General features: G+C 32.5%; 1 protein-coding gene across 2 annotated transcripts; it reads left to right on the forward strand.

The window, feature by feature from the left end:
• On the forward strand, positions 1 to 26,902 carry LOC128189958 (stimulated by retinoic acid gene 6 protein-like). Of its 2 annotated transcripts, XM_052861796.1 has the most exons (17): positions 1 to 45; positions 202 to 274; positions 5,484 to 5,595; positions 5,779 to 5,861; positions 7,115 to 7,236; positions 13,765 to 13,885; positions 14,063 to 14,111; positions 20,006 to 20,104; positions 20,193 to 20,284; positions 20,629 to 20,758; positions 20,885 to 21,011; positions 21,261 to 21,415; positions 24,148 to 24,196; positions 24,941 to 25,058; positions 25,143 to 25,274; positions 25,947 to 26,110; positions 26,426 to 26,902. In XM_052861796.1, exons 1-16 carry the CDS (start codon positions 21 to 23, stop codon positions 25,966 to 25,968), a joined length of 1,509 nt encoding a protein of 502 aa, XP_052717756.1. In that variant the 5' UTR covers positions 1 to 20; the 3' UTR covers positions 25,969 to 26,110; positions 26,426 to 26,902. The 2 variants fall into 2 exon arrangements, with proteins under 2 accessions (XP_052717756.1, XP_052717757.1); XM_052861797.1 differs by lacking the exons at positions 24,148 to 24,196; positions 25,947 to 26,110; positions 26,426 to 26,902.

Below are 26,902 nucleotides of genomic sequence, written 5' to 3' on the forward strand. Positions count from 1 at the left end.
GATAAATATGGTGAAAATCAATGAACGAAGTTCATGCGCAGAAAGGTATGCTGAACTGAAATTTCTATCCTAAATATGTACTAAAACTCTATTTATTCTACATTTAATTCCATTTAATATATCTGTACACGATGTTACGTATCAATTACTTTTAAAGTAATTTTTCTTTTTTCAAATTTTAAAAATACATGTACAAAAAAGAACAGATCCGAATTTGCAGAAGGGAATTCAAGGAATTCAAAAAGAAAACAAACCTATCCCACGTAAACGAGAGGTAAGTTATGATTTTTACTCCATATTTCGTGGATTTAGACAAGTAATTAATTAATATTTACGCCCACAAGCATAAATCAAATTGTTTTCCTGACATTTAGTATTAAAAAGCTTTAACATTATTCTACTTTTGAAGTTATTCAAAAGTGTTATTTTTATAAATGATATTCAAAACAAAGACAACCTTCTTTGCTCGTTACTTTCTATGAAAATGTATTATGAATGGGTTGCATAAACTAGTTAATTGCAAACAAATGTAAAAATCAATTTTCAATTATGAATTAGCATCGTGCAAATAAGTTCAATGATTAATGTATTATTTTTATCTTTAAAATGAATCATGCGTGTTCGTAAACATTGTTTGGGTTTTTTCCACTTCACTTAGTGTTAGTCTAAAGATTATTTGTTTAGCGATTCCCAACCACTTAGGTCAATATGAACAAGCGTTTGGGCATATCTTTAAACATGATTAATGTTTCCTTGGTTGCATTTTTACATAACTGTATACATGTGATCTCTGTGAATTCAAGGAAACCAAATAATATGAATTTAAATTAAGACTTGAATAACAAGCAAAGTTACCTTAAAAAGTGTAAGTTATGAAGTTGCTCATTTACATCAATTCATTTAAGTGCATGTCCATAGACATATGTGTTTAGTCATACTATCGGTTTCAAGCTAATTTTGCTCGCAGACATCTATAAGATTTAATGTTGTTTTGATAGATAATTGTTTAGAATCTGATATCTTTATTGCATTAAATGTTCTTGTTTTTATGTAATACTTTTTTTAAGTTTTAAAGTCAAATGGTAACTAGTGGGATTTTGTAAGAATGTATTATATCTTAACTTAATGTGTTGAAGAAAGCCATTAGTTGGCAAAAGTTAAATACTTGTTTTAATTTTGATATCTCTATTGCGTTGATTGTTTTTGGGTTTTTTTATATATTTTTTCTGAAGACAAATGGTTATGTGTGTTATGTTATGTTATGTTATGTTATGTTATGTATGAATAATGGTCTCTTTCAATATGAGGAAATTTCAATTTCACGCATATAACATATAAATCAATCATGTTATTATAACAATCATTAATTTACAGTGTATAAATGTTAAACAAGATAAATATAAAATAACACAATGATTGACAAGGGCTTACTCAGCTATCGTAGTTAAAAACGATATCAGAATAAGAATAGGGAAGCTATGACCAATACAAGATATATCAATGATTCGCCACGCCCTCCGCCCACCACCCACCTTTCATGATGGTCATTCAAAGGTAACAAAAGTAGATTGTATTTATAACATCGCTAAAAATAACCATGTCATAAAAATTTCATATCATCAAAATTTCTCTCTTTTAATTAATAAAAAAATGATTGCTATTAATAAATATTTAAAAGTCTGACATCAGTTCGTGAATCTTATTTAATCTTTAAGTTGAATTATTAGTAAGATAAATGCCATGCATAATTATTTAATTCAAAAAGTAGAACATGAAATGAGAACATAGTTTATAAAACTAAAAATAGGGGGTTTTTCATATAAAAGGCGCATCAGTGTTTACAGTAGCGTTAATATGGATTTTTACTTTGTTTGCGTATATGTTTATCACGAAATGTCTGTTCTAGATTCACACAGGTGAACATCTGGTTTAAGAGTTTACACTGGTATCTGTTTTTGCTATAATTACAAGCATGAGACCATTATCGACACTATATTTATAGTACACTTATTCGAATTTATGTATTATATATCTCTGCTATTAGTTACATCCATAAGCTCAACATTTTTGGGGATCCATGCTCGTCCTTATTAATACAAAAATTGCTCTTATCAACACGCAAACTTAAACCTTCACAAGATGTTAGAATACCTATTACAAAAAAATATTTTGCATCAAATTTGTGACTTTTTACCAGTTACAGTTTCCAATGCATTTGAAAAGGCCTTGTTTAAAGCAATGTTTTTGTTGGCCTTTTATGGATTATTGATAGTCGGGAAAATAACATCTTGTCAAAAAGTAATTAACAAAAATTTAATTCTGTTTAATCAAATTTCCAGGCAGCGAGATCATTTAATTATCAAATTTGTTACATATAAACATCACATGGGCAAACCATTTTTTCTCACTATTCACTCTGCAAGTAACAAAAAGTATTGTCCAGTTCAATGCCTAGAAGACTACATTAAGTTAAGAGGAGTACAAAATGGGCCACTTTTTTGTTATGTACCAAATATTCCAGTTTCCAGGGGTAAACTTTCGGCGCTATTAAAAAACTGTTTATCATTTGCAAAGTTGGATATGAGTCGCATTACTAGCCATTCTTTCCGGATAGGCACGGCGTCGCACTGTGCGGACATTGGCATGAGTGACAGCAAAATAAGACTGTTAGGTCGATGGAAATCAGATGCATTCAAAAGTTATAGTAGACCAGTTAACCTACTATAGAGAGAGAGCAAAGACTGACTGTGAACTTCTGGATATACACTGTTATTCAGGAACATATGTATATTTCTTGATAACTTATAATGCGTTAAAATAATTTGAAATATAAGTTGTTATTTTCATGTCAAAGCTTTGAATGGGTTGGACATATGTATGTTCCTACCTATGATTACTATATATTACAAGTATTAGGTTACATTGTACATCTTTATGGGTGGGGCATATGTATATCCTTACCCATGCATGAATAGTATTTGTTTGTGTTTGCATGTATATGGGACTAAGGTTTGTAAGGCATATGTATATCCTGGCAAATATTAGTCCATTTTAAAGGTATAGGAATGCACTTTGCCACTTAAAATTTTCTCCCTCCATCCTTGGGGTCTGAACTTGATTTAATTAGAATTTATCAAGTACATGGCGCTTTCAGACCACAAGGATTATGTTTTTCATAAATTATCTAGAGGTTAATTATTTCATGAGTGAGAAATAATGCTATATGCAGTAATAGTCTATTTTGAAAATTATCAATTATGGATAAATGATTTTTAAGATTTCTTAAAATATTTTATGCATATTGATGATTTCTGTTAAGTTTGCGAGGGTTATCTTTCCTGCGGTATTGTCAAAGTTATACAGCATCTTCATATATGGACACAAAATCAACGTCGCCGGAGGTAACCAATGAATTTATTCCGCGGTAAAGTCTTGGGAGCGTCATTTTAATAGCATGGGTTCTCACTTCTTTCAGGACGCCGATAGCTAAGCATTGAAAATTTTCAAAGCGATCTATATACCACCTCCACCCCTCCACCTTCCTTTTTCATGAACATGTTTATAAAAAAAAAATCTTGTGTATTTTCTTTTTTCTTTATTAAGCATGACGCTTTCAGACCACAAGGATTATGTTTTTCATAAATTATCTAATCAATCACATCATTGATTACATCAGTAATGGGAGTTATGGATTATTTTAGTTGTAAAATATTTATGGGTAAAGAATTAAATATTCATAATTTTATGATTAATTTTATGAACTTATTAATTATTGTTATATAATCATCTATTGTCATTTTCCTGATTATTTCAAACCAAATTTGGTTAACAATAAAGTCACAAAAGTGGCAGAGTGCAACGTACCTATTTGTTATGTGATGTTTTACTGTACAAAGATGAAGGTCTCAGGTGGTTCAATTTCGAGCGGTTAGAGGTTAATTATTTCATGAGTGAGAAATAATGCTATATGCAGTGATGGTCTATTTTGAAAATTATCAATTATGGATAAATGTATTAAAGATAATTTGAACTGGGGAACACTATTGGCTATTTTTATTCTAGCGAATAGCTAATATAATTCCTGACTTCTTATTGGTGTTTGATTATAGTTCAAATTAATATTAGTTTCTATATCCAATTATTTTAGCATCGGGTTTTAGCATTTTTTGCATCGGTTTCGAGTTGACTTTCTTAAAAGTGATCATCCGGTGAAAGAAATTTTGAATTAAGGTTATAACTGCTAACTCCTGTATCGGAGTTAAAATAAATTGAAGGAAGCTTAACTGTTATGGGTATTGGCAAGTCTTTTGGATAGATTCTGAGTGACAAAGGGTCAACAGGCATCTCCTGTTGCCTTAGCTTACCTAAACGATCACAATGTGAGACATCGTTACAGTTTAAAGTGGCTCACTATATCTTGAAAAATTTTCTCAGATCAATAGAAAACTTCTTGCTTATAAAAGATTCCATAATGCATAAGACACATATTAGTCAAAAAGGCGAGATATAAGCATATTTAAGAGAAAAGAAGATTTATTTATTTTTTAAATCGGTACGTTTGAATAAAAGGCTAAGACAGATTTTAGTTCGTGATCTGTGGCTTATACCCGATACTATAAATCACTTAACTTTGCATATGATGGCATTCAAACAAATTATTCGATACAAACAATTTTACATAGCATTTAAATCGCCATATTTTGTTATTTTGTTATAAGTAGTATATAATGAAGGGGGCTACCTTATAGACAAAATTTAGATCTAACTTTTTTAAATCCCTTCTTAAACTTAAGTGTAAGAAATACCAATTAATGTTCCATCGTTTCTTTGTGTCTTTCTTAAAATGTTAACATGAGGGGAAAAGTTGCTTGATCTTACGTGGAGTTTGTTAATTTTAGTTACGATAATCAAGACTGCAGACTGTACTAACACACTGCAGCAAAGATTTGTACTAATACTTAGTATTGTTTGGAAGACAAAACGTTCCTTGATTTTAACTGTACGCTCTATATAAAAGTTTAAAAAATTCAATGATTTTATTTCCTTATATGGACTTTCAAGCAAACTTCAGTCTACATCAAGGAAATAAAAAAGCCTGTGAATGCCACCTTCTTTATAACAGTGCCACCTAGTACTTATACGGAAACATTTTCTATATATTTTTTTTAATTTCGCCACTCTTGTTTTATTTTATTTTGATTTTTTTTTCTCAAATCAAAGCATCAAACGACTAAACAAATTGTTTGCTAAGCTTGTACATTTTTTTGAAATATTTATTTAGAATAAATACATCAAACTTACTTAGGTTTATATATTACATGTACATTGGCAATATGACAAAGAATTCAAACACGAATCCTATAGATGTACACATTAGTTGTAGTAATATAATACTTTTAGTTAAAGAATCAATTAAAGTAATATTAGTATATAGGCAGTTTTATTTAATTGAGTATTATCTAACAAAATCATTATATTTGTAGAATGCTTACCTATTCTGTGAATTCCACAACAGCTGTACCTGTGTCGTCTGCTGCCAATGATCTGTGCATCCAAATTAATAAAGGAGTTCTTTGGGGATTGTGGGTTTATGCGGTATAGAAAGAAAGAAAGACAGACAGAAAGACAGATTAGAATTTCAAATGTTTCCATAATCTCTTTTATTTCGCAAGAATACACCCACATTGCCCCGTTATCCTACAAAAAACAATCAAATACCACATCTAGATCGTTTTATGCATGTATATTTAATTTACAGATGTTATTCTTTGCTTACAGATAGTAGCAATACTTATTATATCTTTGTTTGAGAAAAGGCGATATAAACATGAAATTTGCTTTGGGAGACCTGGACTACCTTTGTAAGTACCTGTTACTATTATCAATCGTATCTCTCTGTAGAATGTTTTGTTTATGTGTTCAAGTATGTTTGTGGTTATTATATTCAGTTGTGCTAATTACTTTTTGAAAAGTAAAAACATGCATGGGTGTTAGAATGTAACATTTCTATGAAGCATAACTTTGAATAATGCATAATCAAAAATAAAGCTAAAGAACCTTTTTCATCATTGAAACTAGGGGTATCAATTTAACTCGGTTGGCTTAGTCGATTACTTGTAGGCTTAAGTCGAGCGATAGTCGAGGACTCGATATTTATTTGAAAATGGGTGTCTTTTTTCAAATCAAATAATGCTACTGTCATATACACCTTATCTTAAAATCAAAAACTTATGATATTAAATGTATGTAATAAATGTATTTGATATATTAAAATAAATTGAAAAGTACAGTATATTATTCAAGTATCGGTTAGAAAATGTCCTGGCCTTTCCTTTTTCCTGTGACACTTACATATAATTGAGCTCAATATCATCTTAATAGGCAAATCAAATATGACTTGTTTCATGTTAATTTAATAATTGTCCATCTCTATTCTATAATCTACGATTAATGATTAAAAAAACAAACACCTTGACAAAATCATTGATGATTAAATTTTTGATGATGCAAACATCTAATCCAATAAATAACTGATAACTGATAACTAGAAGAAACACAAATTGTTCTCAAGTACATATCTGCCCATGTAAATCAAAAGAGATCAATTATTAGCCGCTTTAAAAATACACCAGACACACCAATGAAAAAGAGTTTAACTTACGGATTAAACATGTCGAGAAGAGAAAACTGTTCTATTTTGGGGAGTTTTTAACATTCGTAGCCAAAAAACTGCTGCGTTAAGAAAATATAAATAATATATTTTAATTCTATCCACGTTATTACGACTAATCGACTAAGAAAATTTTAGAAGATGATCGGTGTGACCGAGCGAAAGTCGTTTACATTCCTTATTAAAACTTGAATACTAATAAAATGTATTTTTCTAAATTATAAAAACGAACAATTTTTTTTTATTTAACACAATCTGCAGACATACAATGCATTATTATGATGCTTTTAATATAATAATTCAGAAGTGCAAATTTCATGAGAGAGAGAGAGAGAAGAGAGAGAGAATTTACTATACGAAAAGATAAATTGTAAATGAAGTGTGTAGATTACAATATCTTATTTCAAAATTGTATCCTACTTTACACAAGCATTATCATTACAGGCCCATCAATTTTTTGGACGGTACATCTAATTCAATAGCCAATGCAGCAGCGTTTGGGTGTACTCTTCAACATATAGTATCGTTGTTATCTACGGAATTAAAAGTAGATAATTGGATGTACTGTAAGTAATGTACGACAGCACCAATACTTATCAAAGTGTAGTAAAGTAAAACATGTCTTTATTCTCACACGTCAAATAAAAGAAATTGAAGAAAAAGAGTTATGCTTACTAACCGTGAGCCAACGCTATGAACTTTTAACATTCTCATGAATTTAATAATTACCATTTATCAATCATTTATTTAATGAAAAGCCAATTTCTTAAGGTATTTGGAGGTATAAAAAATGACAATGATGTTCTGATAAAACATGTTGTTTTTGCTACATGCATGAATCAAAAATAATACTTTATTTCTTATATTTACATTTTTTGCAAATTATGTCGAGAACACTGCTCCAATACATCCTTTTTTGTGATGACATAGAAAGCTGCTTTAACATGACGTAACAAAAAAGTTAACAGTGTTGCAAGTATTTGATTATCATAATAAAAAAAGATGACACTACTTTTGTCAAGACCACCCTTTTTTAAATAGCATAAAGTGAAACGGTAAAGACATTTCACTAATACAATTGAAAAAAAAAACGATTGAAGGTTGAGGGAATAGTCTACTTTCGTTAAAGTCACAGAACGGTTGGAAATATAAAAACAAAACGATTGAAAGCTGCGTTAGAGTCTACATAGGCATTGTCAGTGAAAATACTATCGCAGAATCAGATTTCAGAGCATTATGATTTTTCTCGGACATTATATGGGAAAGCTATTCTAGATTCTTTTACGAAACAAAACTACAGAGACCAGAAAAGAAAGTGTTAAATTTGACCGAGAATGGACTACACAAGAAAGGTATGCGATATTGTGTTTTGCGATTTCGATCGGGAATTGCTATAAGAGTAAGAAATTAACCATTATTTAACTGACATAAAACACTTCGTCAAATACAGTTGTATTTTCAAGCCGATATATTGTACAAATAAAATTGAACTAGATACGATCTCGTTACGAGTAACGAGGAGGTCTTCCGTTCAATTTCTTAAACAATACGTTTAAATTTTAATGAAATTTCAGAATTTTCCCTCAACCCCTTCCTTGTAGATAATGAATACGATTGTCAATATGTTTTGCAATGCTTAACAAAGTGTTTTGCTTTTTAAAGATACAGCACATTTAAGATTTAAGTCCCCTAAAATCCCATATTACGTCATCAATGGATGTGCCAATGCGTTTTACAAACTGATATTGTTACGATCAACAACTTTGCTTCTATAATGCATTACAAATTCTCTATCGCTTTAAGTTATTTGTAAAAGAGTTTACGAGTGTCTTGGCCCCTAATTTAAGGTGCCAGCCCCTTTTTCTTGAGTTCATTCAGAAAGTCCCATGAATACTAACATTTTTTGTTTTTACACCCATCTAAAATTCTTAATCATTTTTGAGATACAAATGATTGAATATTTTAGGGGCCAGTCCTCTAGATCCTTAATGGGGACAGACATTGGTGTTTTGATTAAAGTAATCGAGTAGAATCATAAGTCCAAACATTTTCTCTTTTACAATGCCTATCAAAATATATTTCCTTTTCTAGATATATTGCGTCAAAGTACTTTGGCCCCTAAAAATCCCCTAAAAATCCCTATAAATGGACGCGACATTGATTTTTCAGATAGATATTGTTATTACCAATAACTTTGCTTCTATAATGCATTGAAAAATCTTGATCGTTTTTAAGTTATTTGTAAAAGAGTTTACGAGTGTCTTGGCCCCGCATTTAAGGGGCCAGCCCCCTTTTTTTAGTTTATTCAAAAGGTCCTACAAATACTAACATTTTTTGTTCTTCCACCCATCTAAAATTGTTGTTCTTTTTTGAGATACAAATGATTGAATATTTTAGGGGCCAGCTTTGTAGATCCCTAATAGGGACAGACATTGATGTTTTGATAAGTGGAATCGATTTAAATCAATAATGCAAACATTTTCTCTTCTATGATATCTAACAAAATATGTCTACTTTTCTAGATATATTGCGTCAAAGTTTAAGTACTTTGGCCCCTAAAATTCCCTTATTACGTCATAAATGGGCGTGGCAATGATTTTTTCTAATAGATATTGGTAATATCAACAACTTTGTTTCTATAATAGATTACAATATCTTTAGCATTTTTAAGTTATTTGAAATAGAGTTTACGGGTGTCGTGGCCCCTAAAAAAAGGGACCAGTCCCTTCTTTTTGATTTTGTTGGAAAGAACTTTTGATTATCTACTCTTTTTGTTATATATGTCTTAACAAAATATCAACTGATAAAAAGATACAGATCAACGCGTATGAAAATTTTGAATACAAATTCGTAACCAATTTTCGTGCCCAGGCGAGCTCCAAGAAATGGCGCCACTGGCGTAAAACAACATAATAGTGCACAACTTCAAACTATAGACTACCTATCCTGAAAATGTCATAGTCATATCTCTGATAGTTTCTGAGATCATCTCTGCACAAAAAAGGTCGTAAAAATGTACAAAATGGCCGATAAATCGGTACCGGAAGTGACGACAGGAAAAATCTCAAAAATGTATTAAGTTTACATCTTCTATGATCAAAAAAGAGGAAATCTGTTAAACAGTGTTCGAGAAACGGAAGTGACGACAGGAAAAATCTCAAAAATGTATTAAGTTTACATCTTCTATAAAAAAATAGTTGAAATCTGTTAAACAATGTTCGAGAAATCTCGTGCACAAAATTTGGAAAAAAAAATAAGAAGAAACAGTACGAAAACTATAAGGTCTTCCGTTGGAAACGAAAGACCTTAATGAATAAAACTTGATATAGCAAATAACAGATAGACATACGGTTTTTAGCTCACCTGAGCTGAAAGCTCAAGTGAGCTATTCTGATCACATTTTGTCCGTCGTCCGTCTGTTCGTCGGTCTGTCCGTCTGTCCGTCTGTCCGTCTGTAAACTTTTGACATTTCGAACTTCTTCTCTTAAACCGCTTATCCAATTTCAACCAAATTTGGCACAAAGCATCCTCATGGGAGGGCGAATATAAACTGCAGAGATAAAAGTCACATCTGTATTCAAAGCAGAGAAAACCTTGAAACTGTAGAAAAAGGGGGTGCATTTTTAAAACTCTTATTCTCAAGAACTACCGAGGCAAATTCAACGTAGTTTAGCAGAAATTATCCTTATGGGAAGGAAAATATAAATGCAAAAATTAAGGTCTAATTCTGTTTCAAATCTGAGTTATTACGAAAATAATGATAAAGGAAAGGCGTGTTGCAATCAGTTTAATAGCTTCAAGCTCGGCATCCGGTAAAATGGGTAGACAAGACTTGGCCTGGGCAAAACAAAAGATTGGCAGTTACTAATCTGCCAATTTCATTAAAATTTCAGGATATTTGATGGACTAGTATGTATGTATTCGCTGTAAATTTTGCTGCAAAATAATGCATATTTGGAATTGACGATTGCCGATCTGCCCCGGCTTTTATTTTGCCACGGCCCGGGTTTGCATACCCATTTTACCAAGACTCGTATTCCATACTTCTAAAACGAGGTTCTTTGTTTAAAGCAGCCATGACATTATACCAAAAAGGGTCGATCTGACTATGATGAATCTGCTTGTTGTGCAACAGTTCGCGTATGAAGGGAAATTTTGAAACATGCAAAATATATTGGTGCCGATTTTGTGAAGTAAATTGAGGCTAAATATTTCAATGCGTTGACAGTTTTCACACATGACGTTGGTGTTAGCTGTTCTGATTTTCGTTTCGTTTTCATTATTTACGCTTTGTAACCTGGAAACTATCGTCTGTATTTCGTGATTTTTACGTATCAAATCAAACAGATACTTCGGTAAATCAAACAGTTAACTGTTTACCTGCGCAAATTAAGCAAAATCTGATTTAGGGGTACTGAAATACAATTCATTCTATCGGTAATTCGGCATTATCTTTTGCGTAATGGTAGATTAATGCAATAGGTTTTGTTGAGATGTTCGACATTTTCTCGAGTTTATTCAGTTTAAATAGAGTTTGATATCGCTGACGGAAATACGTAGGTATATACATGTATATATATATGATTCATTTCGAAAAAAAAATTGTGTTCTTTATTTGTTATACATGTAGTGCATGTTTCTTGTGTTTAATTGTTTACAATTTCTATTTACTAACCATATTTGAGTGTTAAGCTTCGAATTATAAGCAAGATACAAAGATTTGCTCACAATTCTATGTTTGTACACAGATCTTAAAAACTAAAGATTAAAAAAGTAAAAAATTTGTCAATATTTATTAAGAAAAATTTTCAAAGTCTGTTCTTCCAGAAACCAACTTTAACAACTTATTGTATTGTAAACATAACCTTTTTAGCTCACCTGAGGGTGGGGCCACAATGGGGGGGGGGGGTCGAAGTTTAACAAATGAATATATAGAGTAAATATTTAAAAAACTTCTTCTCAGAAACTAATCAGCCAGGAAAGCTGAAACTTGAGTGAAAGCATCATCAGGTAATGTAGATTCAAATTTGTGAAAATCATGACCCCCGGGGGTAGGGTGGGGCCACAATGGGAGATCGAAGTTTTACATAGGAATATATAGAGTAAATCTTTAAAAATCTTCATCTCAGAAACTAATCAGCCAGGAAAGCTAACACTTGTGTGGATGCATCCTCAGGTAGTGTAAATTCAAAGTTGTGAAAATCATGACCCCCGGGGGTAGGGTGGGGCCACATTGGGGGATCGAAGTTTAACATAGGAATATATAAAGTAAATCTTTAAAAATCCTCTTCTCTGAAACTAATCAGCCGGCAAAGCTGAAACTTGTGTGGAACCATCCTCAGGTAGTGTAGATTCAAAGTTGTGAAAATAATAACCTCTGGGGTAGGTTGGAGCCACAATAGGGGGTCGAAGTTTAACATATGATTATATAGAGTAAATCTTTAAAAATCTTCTTCTCAGAAACTAATTAGCCAGGAAAGCTGAAACTTGTGTGGAAGCATCCTCAGGTAGTGTAGATTCAAATTTGTGAAAATCATGACCCCTGGGGGTAGGTTTGGGCCACAATGGGAGGTCGATGTTTTACATAGGAATAAACAGAGTAAATCTTTAAAAATCTTCTTCTCAGAAACTAATCAGCCAGAAAAGCTAAAACTTTTGTGAAAGCATCCTCAGGTAGTGTAGATTCAAGGTTGTGAAAATCAGGGGAAGGGTGGGGCCACAATGGGGGGGGGGGGTCAAAGTTTAACAAAGGAATATATAGGGTAAATCATTAAAAATCTTCTCAGAAACTAATCAGCCAGATGATTCTTTATAATTGTTAAGACTTTGGCCCAAGGAAAATTCTTTGGCCTCACGAGAAGGTTCAGAGTTTGATGTACGTTTATATCCTATATATAAACTATTGTTAAGGATCTTTTTGAGAACTGCAATACTCAACATATGATATGACTATAAAATCATCCTGTTAAAAAAGGGACTAATGATTATAAACATAAGAATATCCAGGGGAAAATGGATTTTATTTATACAGGATCTACATGTATTATTGTACATTGTCCATATAGTTTGTTTTATGACTCCATTAAGCTGATTTTATCATACCTATTGTTCCTCAGGTGAGCGATGTGGCCCATGGCCCTCTTGTTTTCCTTTATGCCTAAATTATAATTTATTACGAAACAAGGTATATCGTATGTTATAGTGTAAGTCAGTTAGTCTGAGTACATAGAGAAAGCAATGACCTAGATTATTTATACATTATTTTGACATTTTGACCCAGGATGGTGTTATGCAGGAAAAACAGGTAATTGCGCAAACAGTGGCATAATGTGGTTACAGTACTGATGTCTCTCAAAATTGGACTCAGGTAAAGTCTCAGATAAATCAAATAGGGAAATCGATGGAATTGTTTTAAATGCGATATATGCCAGACGCTTCTGTGTGAAAAAAAATATCAGACAGTTCTTGGCACCAATGGGTTTCGAAACTCTCTGATTTTTTTTTACACTTAAATGTTTTGGCATATATCCATTACATATTTCCCTGTTGTCATAGAAACCGGTTAAAATCCAATACGTTATTGCTTTACTAGAAATGAAAAACAATAAGAAACCGATCCATTTCAAATCATCATCGGTCGTTCGGTAAAATAAACAGTTTATTGCATGAACGTTCGGGAGATATGAAGAGTTTTCACTGGGAAATAACTTTTTATGTTTCCCTCACAATCATGCAATAAATGTATATTATATGAGGGGAAAACACTTGCAAGTGTAAATATATACATAGGAAAATATTCTAAATTTAAAAGCTGAAATATATGGCAGCTTTCTTTACTAAATAATAGTCATATAGCTTTTGAAAATCATATTCAAAGATATAAGGTAGATCGTAAGACTAATATGTTGATCACCAAGGCTTCTTAAAATAGAACATGAACTATTTATGAGAACGAGAAACGTTCAACGAGTTGACTTATAGTAAGTATGCATTGCGAGGCTGATCGTGTGTACATGTATATGATAATGATTTAACTTATAAATATTGTAAAGCTTTAGTCACTTGAAGTACACATGTATTATTATTTATTGCAGCATTGGTGTTGTTCCTGTTATCCTTTATTGTTGCATTGAGTTTTTATCCAGTATTTGCCTGTTTGAACTCACCATCAAGGGTATTTGGTTCTCTCGTTGGATTTTTATATACGTTACTTCTGTAAGTTATACAGGTTACATCATTAGCTCAATTAAAGATGTCTTTGCTTGTTTTACTTTCCGATTGCCGAATTTAAAGAAGATATGCAATTAAGCCAAGTTAAATCATCCACAGGAATTTAAAATTGATTGATTTTTAGTACGTCAAAGTAATAAATGCATCTTATGTTTTTTGTAGAACATTGATGATGTTTGCAAGAAATTATTTCTGTAAAGTGAAAGAATGGGTGAGGAAATGTATTTTAACAATGAAATAAGTTATGAAATATATTGAATGTAAAGACAAACGTATTTATAGTTTTCAATTGGTTCACTTACATGTACCAACAAGAGAAAATGATAATGAATAAATTACATGATTAATAGACTACGGAATTTTACACGAGGCCATTGTCAACCAAAACATTAATCGGAAGTGGGTCTTTGTATCCCTATTTTTGAGTTTGATGCAGGGATTAGAATGAATTAAAAGAAACGAACCTATTGTTTAAATGTTAAGGAGGATGCTCACATATCACGATCATCAAATTGTTCAATTATTTATAATAAAGTTTTTAGCTCACCTGAGCTGAAAACTCAAGTGAGCTATTCTGATCACATTTTGTCTGTCGTCCGTCTGTCCGTAAACTTTTCACATTTTCAACATCTTCTCAAGAACTACTACGCCAATTTCAACCAAACTTGGCACAAATCATCTTTAGGCAAAGGGAATTCAAAGTTGTGAAAATTAAGGGCCACACCTGTTTTCAAGGGGAGATAATTAGAAAGTAATGAAAAATTTCGAGAAATATTTTAAAATCTTCTTCTCAAGAACCAGAAAGCCAGGAAAGCTGAAACCTGTGTTACAGCATCCTCAGGTAGTGTAGATTCAAGGTTGTGAAAATCATGACCCCTGGGGGTAGGGTGGAGCCACAATGGGGGATCGAATTTTTACATAGAAATATAGAGGAAATCTTTAAAAATCTTCTCCTCAGAAACTAAACAGCCAGGAAAGCTGAAACTTCTGTGAAAGCATTCTCAGGTAGTGAAGATTCAAAGTTGTGAAAATCATGACCCCCGGTGGTAGGGTGGGGCCACAATGGGGGGTCGAAGTTTTACATAGGAATATATAGAGTAAATCTTTAAAAATCTTCTTCTCAGAAACTAATCAGCCAGGACAGCTGACATTTTTGTGGAGGCATCCTCAGGTAGAGTTGATTCAAAGTTGTGAAAATCATGATCCCTGGGGGTAGCGTGAGGCCACATGGGGGGGTGGGGGGTGTTAAAGTTTTCCACAGGAAAATATAGAGTAAATCTTTAAAAATCTTCTTCTCAGAAACTAAACAGCCAGGAAAGCTGAAACTTCTGTGAAAGCATCCTCAGGTAGTGTAAATTCAAAGTTGTGAAAATCATGACCCCCCAGTGGTAGGGTGGGGCCACAATGGGGGGTCGAAGTTATACATAGGAATATATAGAGTAAATCTTTAAAAATCTTCTTCTCAGAAACTAATCAGCCAGGACAGCTGAAATTTGTGTGGAGGCATCCTCAGGTAGTGTAGATTCAAAGTTGTGAAAATCACGATCCCTGGGGGTAGCGTGAGGCCACATTGGGGGGGGGGGTGTTAAAGTTTTACATAGGAATATATAGAGTACATCTTTAAAAATCTTCTCCTCAGAAACTAATCAGCCAGGAAAGCTGAAACTTGTGTGGAAGCATCTTCAGGCAGTGTAGATTCAAAGTTGTGAAAATCATGATCCCTGGGGGTAGGGTGGGGAACAATGGGGGTCGAAGTTTTACATGGGAATATATAGAGTAAATATTTAAAAAAAATATTCTCTTCTAAAACTAATCAGCCAGGAAAGCTGAAACGTGTGTGGAAGTATCCTCAGGTAGTGTAGATTCAAAATTGTGAAAATTATGATCCCTGGGGGTAGCGTGAGGCCACATTGGGGGGTGTTTAAGATTTACATAGGAATATATAGAGTAAGTCTTAAAGAATCTTCTTCTCAGAAACTAATCAGCAAGATGATTCTTTGTAATTGTTAAGACTTTGGCTCCAGGACAATTCTTTGGCCTCACAAGAAGGTTCAGAGTTTGATGTAGCTAAATATCCCATATATAAACAATTGTAAAAGATCTTTTTGAGAACTGCATTACTCAACATGTGATATGACTATAAAATTGAAGCAGGCAGCTATTTTTTAATAAGAACTTTTTGCATTACTGTTTTGAGTTATTGCCCTTGAGTTATTGATTCTTGATTATTTTAATTAATGCATCCACTGTTATCCAATTATTGTGATGATTATTTTTATACAATAATAAATATTCAATGTATCTAAGTTGATCTGCATAAGTATTTTTGGGTTAGGCCGGATTAGTTTGTTTATTTTTGATTTCCAATTTTTAGATACTATGAATTATTTTAGGCCAGCACATATATAGGGACATTGTCTATTGAGTTACATCGAGCGACCGTTTGGGTTTAATCTTGAACAGGTTTGGATATATTGAGTGTGTGGACATCCCTAGCCTGCTCTATCTAATCTTCGTGTTTTCTAACCTACGGTACAGAGTATGTGGTCATCCCTGTCCTGTATCGCATTAATATAAGTGTGCTGTAATCCCTGCTTGTATTGGTTGTGGTTGCGGTGGAGCACTAGTGTGTGGTCATCCCTGCTGGTGTTTTGGCATTTCTAGCGCAAGTGTGCGGCACTCCCTGCTTGCGTTAACGTTGGTACCTGTTGAGTTGAGTAGGTGTGCGGTCATCCCTGCCTGCGTAACGCTGAGTCCCTATATATGTGCAGGAGCGCTGATTAAAGTCTGCTCTTGCAAATATTGGCAGCAATCAGGGCTATCCCAGTCAATCTCCGGTACGGGCCCGCGGGATCACAGGCAGTGACCCCCTTGCACGTTACAAAATCATCTTGTTAGAAAAGGGACTAATGATTATAAACATAAGAATGTCCAGGAGGAAAAATGGATTTTATTTATACAGGATCTACATGTATTATTGTACATTGTCCAGATTGTTTGTATTATGACTCCATTAAGCTGACTTTATCATACCTATTGTTCCTCAGGTGAGCGATGTGGCCCATGGGCCTCTTGTTTCTTTTAAGTTTTACTTTATTTAACACAACTTCTAGGTCCCATCTACCAGGCCCAGTGATTTTCTGTCGATTATTTGAATATATATATGTGTTGGTATATAGTTTTTGCATTGATATTCTGTTTAACAGGCTCTTTTGATCAACAATAATTTGTTAATATGTTAATGTTACAGCGATTTTCAATCAATTATTCATCAGGTTGCTTGCATAATATACATGTAATCATTAATAAAAATATCAGTTCTAAATACTTTTTTTTAAAAGCAATATATATTTCTATATTGAACTTTGAATCCCTTCTGGGGCCCAAAAATTGTCCCGGGATCATGGTTTGAGTACGAATGATTTAAAATTAGTTTTTATAGAGACGCTTAGTTGTAGGTAAATATTAGCATTACTGGTTCCGTGTTCTCGCTGAGATACTATTTAGTCGTTCATCCTATTTCCACAAGTGTTTGAATTATCTTATCTTTGTTATGTATTTATCCTTTTATTTCACAATTTAAATCTCACCTTCCATAAGGATGTTTGTTGCAAGTTTGGTTTATTTTGCTTAATGGTTCTACAGATAACATAGGCCACATCACTCACTGAGCAACATTAGCCATAATGTAATCAAATTAATGGAGTCATGCTCAAACAAGTATTCCTTTTAAAGGAATGATCGGCAATAATGATATATTGATAGCAAGAAGCATTCAACATGATCAGTTTGATGTAAAATAATTTAAAAAGTACTGTATTTTTAAAAAATATAGAATATTTTGAATCTGTACACCATAATTTCATCATTATAAACTGTCAACAAATTTAATTTTGAAATAAATTTGGGGAAAGCCGTTCGTAAACTCCTTGTCTAGTTTTATAACTTTAACGGTATTATTATATGTTAATTTTATGTATCTTCTTCTTCTTCTTCTTCTTCTTCTTCTTCTTCTTCTTCTTCTTCTTCTTCTTCTTCTTCAGAATACTGAGTAGGGATCTTAAAGCACTGGCGTCGGAAGCAAATTGAAAGTGTGGGGGGGGGGGGGGGGGTAGACTAATCCTCAGAAATATTGAGGGAAAAAAGATAATTCCCAAAATCATGGAAATCCTAATCCGTGGGGGGGGGGGGGGGGGGTGGAGTATACCCATACTTCTATACTCCCCCCCCCCCCAAAAAAAATCTTACCTACCAGAAATTCCTCCCCCCGAATCATGTAATTCGTAATCCGTTGGAGGGGGGGGGGGCTCTATTATGCCTATAACTCCAACTTCTCAATCTTTTAAGGTAAATTGAGGAACAAATATCTTTGCTGCGAGAAAACAGGGGGGGAGGGCTGAACCCTCTATGATGATATGTCCATAATGGTTAGGTCTAACTTTGCAAAAAAGTGGGGGGGGGGGGGGTAAGCCCCCCTAGCCCCCCACCCCCCGGTTCCGACGCCCATGAAAAGAGCATCAACACGTATACAAAGAAAGAGTTGTATTAAAATAATTTAATGCGACTGAAAAACATTGAATGCCATCATAACTTGCTATTGAGGTCGCATTATAACGTAACCTTGTTTATAAATCAAGCCGTCTTCCTAGCTACTATTATGCAACATCAATAGATCGAGGTTAGTTCATGGAGCATCTTCTTATGATTGAGGTCAGTTCATCGAGGTCAACTGCATTACTGAATGAAACTTTCGATCGAAATTCTTACGCGTGAGACAAAATGTGCATTCTTGAATTAACAGGTCGAACTGTATTTTATGTATGTTTGCATCTCTTAAGGTAAATGAACCAAACTTCAAGTTTTTAAAAGAACTACTTATGCAAGCGGAATGTGTGCGCACATGGAAGCATTTGCCGGATGCCTCATATGGACAGAATAGTGATCGGCCGAAGCCGATCACAAAAATATGTAGTAGTAGACTAAATTCTGTACTGTGTAAACATTCTTCATATATTCCTATGTTGAACATTGAACCACTTTTATATAGGATTATTTCACATGTGTCGTATCACATTATGAGTATTACAGTTCTCAAGAAGATCTTAAACACTTATACAAACATATATATAAACCTACATCAAACTTTTAGCCCCTTAATCTAGGGTCAAAGCAATTGAGAATCAGCAATATGTTAAGAGGGTCAAATATTAGTAAAACCATGCATTATATTATTTAACTTCATGAGATCATTTATTTTTTCCAATGAGATATTGTCCCTTCCCTTAATTGTGTCCCCACCCTATCTCTGGGGATGATGATTTTAACAAACTCGAATCAATCCTACTTGAGAATACTTAGTTACATTTTTTCTGGCCATATGGTATTTGTTAAGAAGATTATTTAAAGATGCATGCAAATGTTCAATAATTCTTCCTTTGAAAAAGAGCGTGGTCCTTCATTTAAACAAACTTGAATCTCCTTCACCTAAGTTTGGTTTAAATCGGCCCAATAGTTCTGGAGAAGAAGTCGAAAATGTAAAAAGTTAAGAGACTGACAGACTGACGGACGCCGGATGAAAAGTAAGCAGAATACAATTGAGCTTTATTTCAGATTAGTTGAGCAAAAATCAAAACTGGAAACGCTGATAAACTTGCGGATAGACAGACGACGTTATGAGATGCAGAAAGCTCAATTGAGCCTTTGTATTTTATGCCTTGAATCAAGACAGTTTTCTTTTTATAAATGCCGTTTATACTGTTTGACCTTATATGTACATAAAGCGTTGTACAAAAAGCAAACATAATCTGCTGATAAATCTTTGCTAGCAAACTGTAAACATGAATCACGTCTCAATTTCCGAAAATTCTTCCCGTAAAAGTATATTTAGAAAATGTGTTTGACCAGCTATTTAAAGCTAATGGCATATTGATGATATTCTCAGATGTTACAATATGGGGGAAACATGTTCTTCTCAGAGTAACCTAATGCTGAATACATATTTTTTCTAAATTAATCCTGATTAATAATGTAAAAGGTGTGTGCTTTATCAACTAACAGGTTTTGTTTGATGATGTATTAACTAGGATCTTTTGGTAACGTTTTCAGTACTGGGCAATCTATGCTGCTACACTTATCAGTGAAATCTACATTATGATTTTGTTCACGTACCGATTTTTCACAGCAATCTTCAAAAAAGCCAAGTTTGTAAGACCATATTTATGTTTATTTCAATTTTTCAAGATTATAAAAACAAGTTTAGTGAGTAAAAACTTGATTTTTAAACTTTTAAAAGCGCAACGAAGTCCTAGTAAAAATAGATCAGATACAACATGTTAAGGAGCTTTTGATGAAGCCCAAATCGCACTCGGATAGGAATGATATCAGGTACGATTATTATGTATAATTTCCTAATGTCAGTTTGTGACTAATTTTTTTTTGTCTTTGTTGTATTTAATTGTTTGCATTTCCTATTTTATGCATTTTGTTCTCCCACTCACACAGTCATGTACTGAATAGTTCATGTTGACAGAAAATTAGCTTAGCCTTTTACAATTTTAAAATGTAGATGTATTAGTCAGCTAACATGTGGTTTTTATAAACCAGCTTAAGATACGGTTTAAGTAAACATAAGATACATTACAATAAGTAATCAGTCAATTATTTTACAAATTTCAAAAGCTTTAACACAGTACAACAATTTCAATACAATATTTCATTTTATATTTTAGACAAAGAATTGTTTCGTATTCGGAGACCGTTTTGACAGAAGCAAAGCTGTGTTGTCTTCACAAAAGCCTGTATCGGTGTACAACAAGGACTCTTGCCATCAATACCATTGTTATACTTGTGTTCTACTATGTAATATTATATTTTTACTGGTATATTAAGCTAATATATGTTTTGCTGGTTAATATTGTTAATGGAAAATTAAAACACTTTAAATATATATTACATAGTGAATTGGCATCAATTATTTTATTTTAGAATGTAATTTTTACTTTTGTGGTTGAAGAGGAGTTAGTGAGAGTTTTAACTGCAGCACTGGTTTCAAACATTTCTCCCACAACTAATTTGTACCAACATATCACAATCTTTGTAGACGTAATAAAAGGTAAAGTTTGTAATAGACATTTATTAAAGTAATATATTTCATCGTAGTTGTACATGTACATGTAAGTATAAGTATATTTTAAAGTCATACAAAGTTGTACTTTTTATTACTTAAAAAAGGAAAAAATAAAACGTAACTTATGTTAACAAGAATTCTCATTTAAATTTGTTTAATCATATCTCAGCTGGCCAGATGGTTTGCAATAGTGAATAAGTGAGGACCTGGTCATATTTTTATCTAATATTTCAGTGTCGTTGATCATCGGCAACATTCTGTCCGCTGTTTATCTGATGACCAACATGGTCCTTATCTACCGGTCTCAGAGACAACATCTCATGAGAAGATGGAGAGGAGACAAATCTTTTATTCCCAGTCAATGCAAACTTGATCACTCAGAAATGCTGGTAAGTAATATATTTACTAAAATCAATTGTATGCAATATAATCTGAAAACAAAATTAATATCAATTGAAAAAGCCGAAATTAAGTCATCATTTCTCTTTATTCTCCAAAACAGTGATATGAGATATAGAAAACTAGTCATTCACCACGACATTAAGGAACTTCAATCACTTGAACCCGTTACCTCAGTAATAAAAATCTTATGCAACGCATTTTTATGAAGAACAATTACGGCCGTATTGAATAGACATTTTCAATAAGATCTCGAACAAAATAAAATTTAGTTACATTTCGTACTGTTATCTCCTCAGTATGAGGTCGCATGACATTCGCTATGCTTTAGTAGATCATGCAGGGAACTATTTTTAATAACAAACCAAAAATTAACCACAGATTCTAACCTATTAAGTATTATTATCATTGCTAGTTTATATGTTGGCTATGGTAAATTTATTATATGGAGGATATCTACTTGTATATTATGTGGTTTTGTATTTTTTTATCCAACGAGTTGAAATGGTATATATATTCGCGAGGCTTGCCGAGCGAACATAAACATTTTAACGAGTTGGATAGAGCAAATGTAGATTACACAAATATAGATGTCCTATTTATCTCATAGAATTTGAGTTATATTATGAAGCTTTTTAGACAGTCCCTTATATGACCGAATTAATTTTTATCAAAGAATAAACGCTTTACAAAGTTGAGTTTATAGTATATGCGGTTATTGTGAACTTGCGCAAAACCATACGTCATTTCGGATATAAATTTAACTGTCTTAATTTAAAGCTTTACTGAAATAAACCTTGAAATATTTTTAATCTTCAAATAATTTTTCTTAGAGCTTAATTACTTAACTAAATGAAAATACTGATCAGAAGACTTTGATAATCAAGTTTGCTGACATAGATAGTTGTGATTGCTCATTAGTTTGAATTGACTCGAACGAGTTGTTGATGTTTTATGAAACAAACTCTAGCCTAATGATTCAAAGTTGAAAATATTGAATAAGGATGCTAACTGGACAGTGGTGGCAAAATAAAAAACTTGGGAGAAATTATTTCGAAAAGTTCTTGTAAAAAAAAAACCACAACCGTCCTATTTTCATCGCGTCGTCAGGTGGAACTCCTTGATAGCTAGCGTGAATATGCAGTCTTATAAACTATATAGTGATGTATTTTCCTGCACATTTAAAACTTAAACAAACTCCAGTTTAAGTCAGTTTTCGGTAGAAGATAAAAATATGTGAAAATGCTATGGAGGTCTTCGGAAAAAACTGACTAAAGCGTTGAAGCGAAACAAAAAGAGTTCGGACCGAAAGAATTTGATAAATCATCACCCATTTCATAAAGCGAAAGGTTTATCACACGGGTAATATACACCACGCGTTTTAGAAAAAGCAGTTTATTTTTTCCTGGGTCTACAATGTGAGGGATACAAAAACGTCATTTTGTGTTAAACCCTAAGTCCCTAAAATCTTTCATCGGCTTGAGACGCTTTACTAAGTTACCGGTAGCTGTAGTATGCTGGACTGCTGCATATTACGCGCCTCGGACTGTACAATATTGGACAAAATAGACATTTTCCGATTTATCATCGTTGCTGAGTTATGTATTATATGAGTACTAAACACGTTTTTAATCTGAACGCGAAGTCTGACACCCTAGCATTTCTGTGATTTTTTTCATATTTGTAAAACGGATTAAATCTTATGGAATGATTTTTGTCCTATTTCTTTTCGAACAAAAAGTTCATATACATAAAGGCCCTAGCAATTTGGAGCTCGGTATAAGAACAACAAACCGTGGCTCTAAATATTTATATATATATTCCGGAGTTGGATTTCGATGAACAATCGGAAATATCATGACAACTAATTTCTTTTGTGCCTTCATGTCAGCTTTAAGCGAATTGTTAAACGTATTTTTTTTTCTATTTATCTATCAAAAACAAAACCCAACGTATGTATTTCAATACCAATGGATTATAGATTATATGTTAAACCTAAGTATATTAATTCCTATTTTAACTAGAAATTCCTTATTATTTAAATATTACATTAATATATACGACTACATCACATACATTTAAAGGGACTTGGACACGATTTGACTTAAAATTTTCAATTTTTATTATTCCATTTTTAATGTTTATACTAATAAAAATAAAAGTTTATAATGCTATGTCAAAATTTAAAAGTCAAATATCAAGTTATAAGCAAGATACTGAGTTCATAATTCAAACTGTAAACAAAGCTCGAATATTGCCATTTTTTACATATGTGTTGTATTGGTATAAGTTTCAATCAAATGTATCTTTCTTTTGTTGATAATAGTATTTATGAAGATACTGAATAAGTTAAAATTGTTTTTTCATGTCATTTTGTCTAAGAAATGGTAATTCTCTGCATTACTTTTTTTGTAAACAACTATAAGACTCGAGTTTTGTTTACATAATAACCAATTCTTACCTCTGTATATCGCTTGTAACTTGACTTTAACATTGAATATTTTGGTCAATCATTTAAAATGCACCAGTTAACTATTTTATACATAAAAATTAAATTAAAAATTTTGATCTCAAATCGTGTCCAAGTCCCTTTAACAAAACACAATCAACAAACAACGTTATCTCGATGATATATTCGTATATTTCAAATAAAACCCAATCAATTCATATTGAAATCAACGTCCAATTCAGGTAATTTTCGATTTGATTATATTTGTTTTAGGTAAAAAGTTTAATGTATGCTGGAAACCAGGTTTCATATCTTCTTGGTGGTAAGATTCACTGTTTCATCACTTATTTATTGCTGGCGGAAAAGAAATCATTTATGGCGACTCTTCACAGGAATTTTTATGACATTGAAGCCAATAAAATCAAATGTCATTATCATGATTACTTCCTACTTCAGTGACACCATCATTCCATCATTGATAGAATTTAAAAAAACTAAAAACGTTAAAAATATGAACATTTTATTATTGTTAATTCTCAGAGTTATCGTATTGACTTTGTGTCATCAAATATGCATCAGATGCAAAACAATGTAGAGTTTTCCGTTTGTTTTAGAAGTTATTTATCGATACCGGGGAAGTGCGGCTATTTCGTACCTTTGAGGATCAAAATGTAAACATTTCTTGAACTGGCCTGCTTCTGCCACAAACTGTTGTCAAGGGATAAAACGGAAATAAATATTAGGTTTTACATGTTTGGGGAGGGGTGTTATTAATTTTGTAATTTTTTTTTAATTTGGGGTTCCGTTTGCTTTGGATTTTTTTATTGGAAGTTGGAAATCTACAGAAACTTGACGCATGAAATAAAGTCGTAAGTCGCCCGGTATGATAAACAATTTATTACACGATGTTCCCAATCCTAAATAATTTTCCGCATAACATCATGTTTCCCGAGGGCGATATCCTCGAAAAATATTATTTCTTTTAGTGGAAGAAATTTCCAGGTTTCCTCTTACCATCCTATCATAAATTATAGTATAAGACAACTTTTGTTTTGCATACTTCCAGGTTACCTACTTTCCCAGGTAGTGATTGTTGTCTTCTGCATCTTCTTGGCATATTGTGTTATTTTGCCGATAATGGAAAAGGTTCCAAGTGTGTTCCTGTATCCTGTTGAAGTTTTCTTGTAAGTATAATGCATATGTTTACGGATAAATTTCACTTCAAACGCCTCTTGTACTTTCTCGGTGTTACTTTAACATTTTAACAGACCTGGTGTGTTGTTCATGTTTGGTCTTCAATTCCTACTTCGATTCATCAGCGGTCGTATATTCCTGCAGAACCATTTCGTCAGTCGTCAAAGCGCTACAGACATGGAAAAAGTATTGGCTCTTGATAACAGGTATATATGTATTTTTGCTTCTTCGGTATAGAAAAACTAGTTTCAGCTTGAAAATGTTTTTTTCATTACTTATGGCCTGATATAGGAATTACAGCATTCAGTGGAATACGATTATACACTGTATAATCCCATTAGCAGCTTTTCCGACAGAAGTTTGAGGCTCAACATTTTCAATTACATTTTTTTAAATCAATATTTTAAAACATAGACGCTTTGATTGAAGGCTATTGCATTAACATGTCTTTTTAATTAGAAAATTGTCTCTCCTTGGCTACAAAAACATTTAGCTAATCATGACATGTTCAGATTTTTTCTAAGTACTGTATATTCCTTATTTACGCGATTACTTAATTCAACGATCTAACTGTTTTTCATAAAAAATTTATCATTATTTTTTTGAGTTAACATGCGTCCGAAAATTAAAAGCGTTATTTTAAAATCTGCGAGACTTGATTCTCACGATTTTACTCGGATATTTATTCCTCGCTTTTAATTAAGAGTTTATAGTAAATCAATTTTCTGATTTACATTAGAACCTTTGGCAAGACATTTAGATTCATTGACTAAATATGTAATAATGATATTGTGTGCATTGTCTTATATTTGTAATCGATGCAAGTACTCGTGAAATTTTAATATAGATGTTATCAATATATAGTGGTTGTTTTACAGACGGGTATACCAGAACCTGTAATTTTTCCTGTTTTTCTACTACATCCTGACTGGATTGTACCGATGTACATACCGTGTGCTGACTTCTATGTTCATAAGTTTATTCTACATTGCACGTATGGATAAACCACTACTTGTTTCGGGATTTGAACAGTTTGACATAGGTATGTTTAAATGTATTGTAGAATAAGTTTTAGTGTCTTAAATCATACACGGAAGTAAATCTGTATTTTAATTAATGATGAATGACTTTGAAGAAACTGAAATGTTATATTTTTTGGCTGCTTTTTTTAACTGTTTCAGTGTATGCTTATCTGACGACACACTTTTTAGATCACAAATTAGAAAAGTCCAATGTGACATAATTTAAACGAGTAGAGTGTACTTTTATCACTGGAATACAAATACGATTAAAATTGCAGCTGTAAAAGAATTCATTTTTTTACTAAGAATTGTGAAATGTTTTTTATAATCTTAAGGTTACATGACCTATCTGGGGTTTTTGGAGGTCGAACTTCAGCATTGCCACCCAGTTGTAGTCGTGAGCTGTGATTTGTTGCTGAAATCTGTAAATGCATTGTCAACAAAACAGGAAACAAGTTTAGAGTCGCCTTCGTCGGACAATAATAGACGAGAATTGTCCAATATGTACACACATAGAATTAGAAACAAGTGGCAAAAGATGATGACATTAGTCTCCAATTCGAATCTTTGCAAATATTCAAAAACTAATAATTCTTTTGAACAGCAAATTTCCCTCAATGTTGTTTAATTTGATAATTTTGATGATGTATCATATTTTTCAAGACTGTGCACCTACATGTATGATGTATACATATAAATCATGCATGGACAACACCAAATATAAATTACGATGATTAATAGCCTGATTAAATGTATTTTTTAATAAAATACCTTTGAGAAAAATAGTGTTGTTTAAATTAAACGGGAGCACT

This window comes from Crassostrea angulata, chromosome 6 (genome assembly GCF_025612915.1).
Source record: "Crassostrea angulata isolate pt1a10 chromosome 6, ASM2561291v2, whole genome shotgun sequence".
NCBI classification, from domain to species: Eukaryota; Metazoa; Mollusca; class Bivalvia; order Ostreida; family Ostreidae; genus Magallana; species Magallana angulata.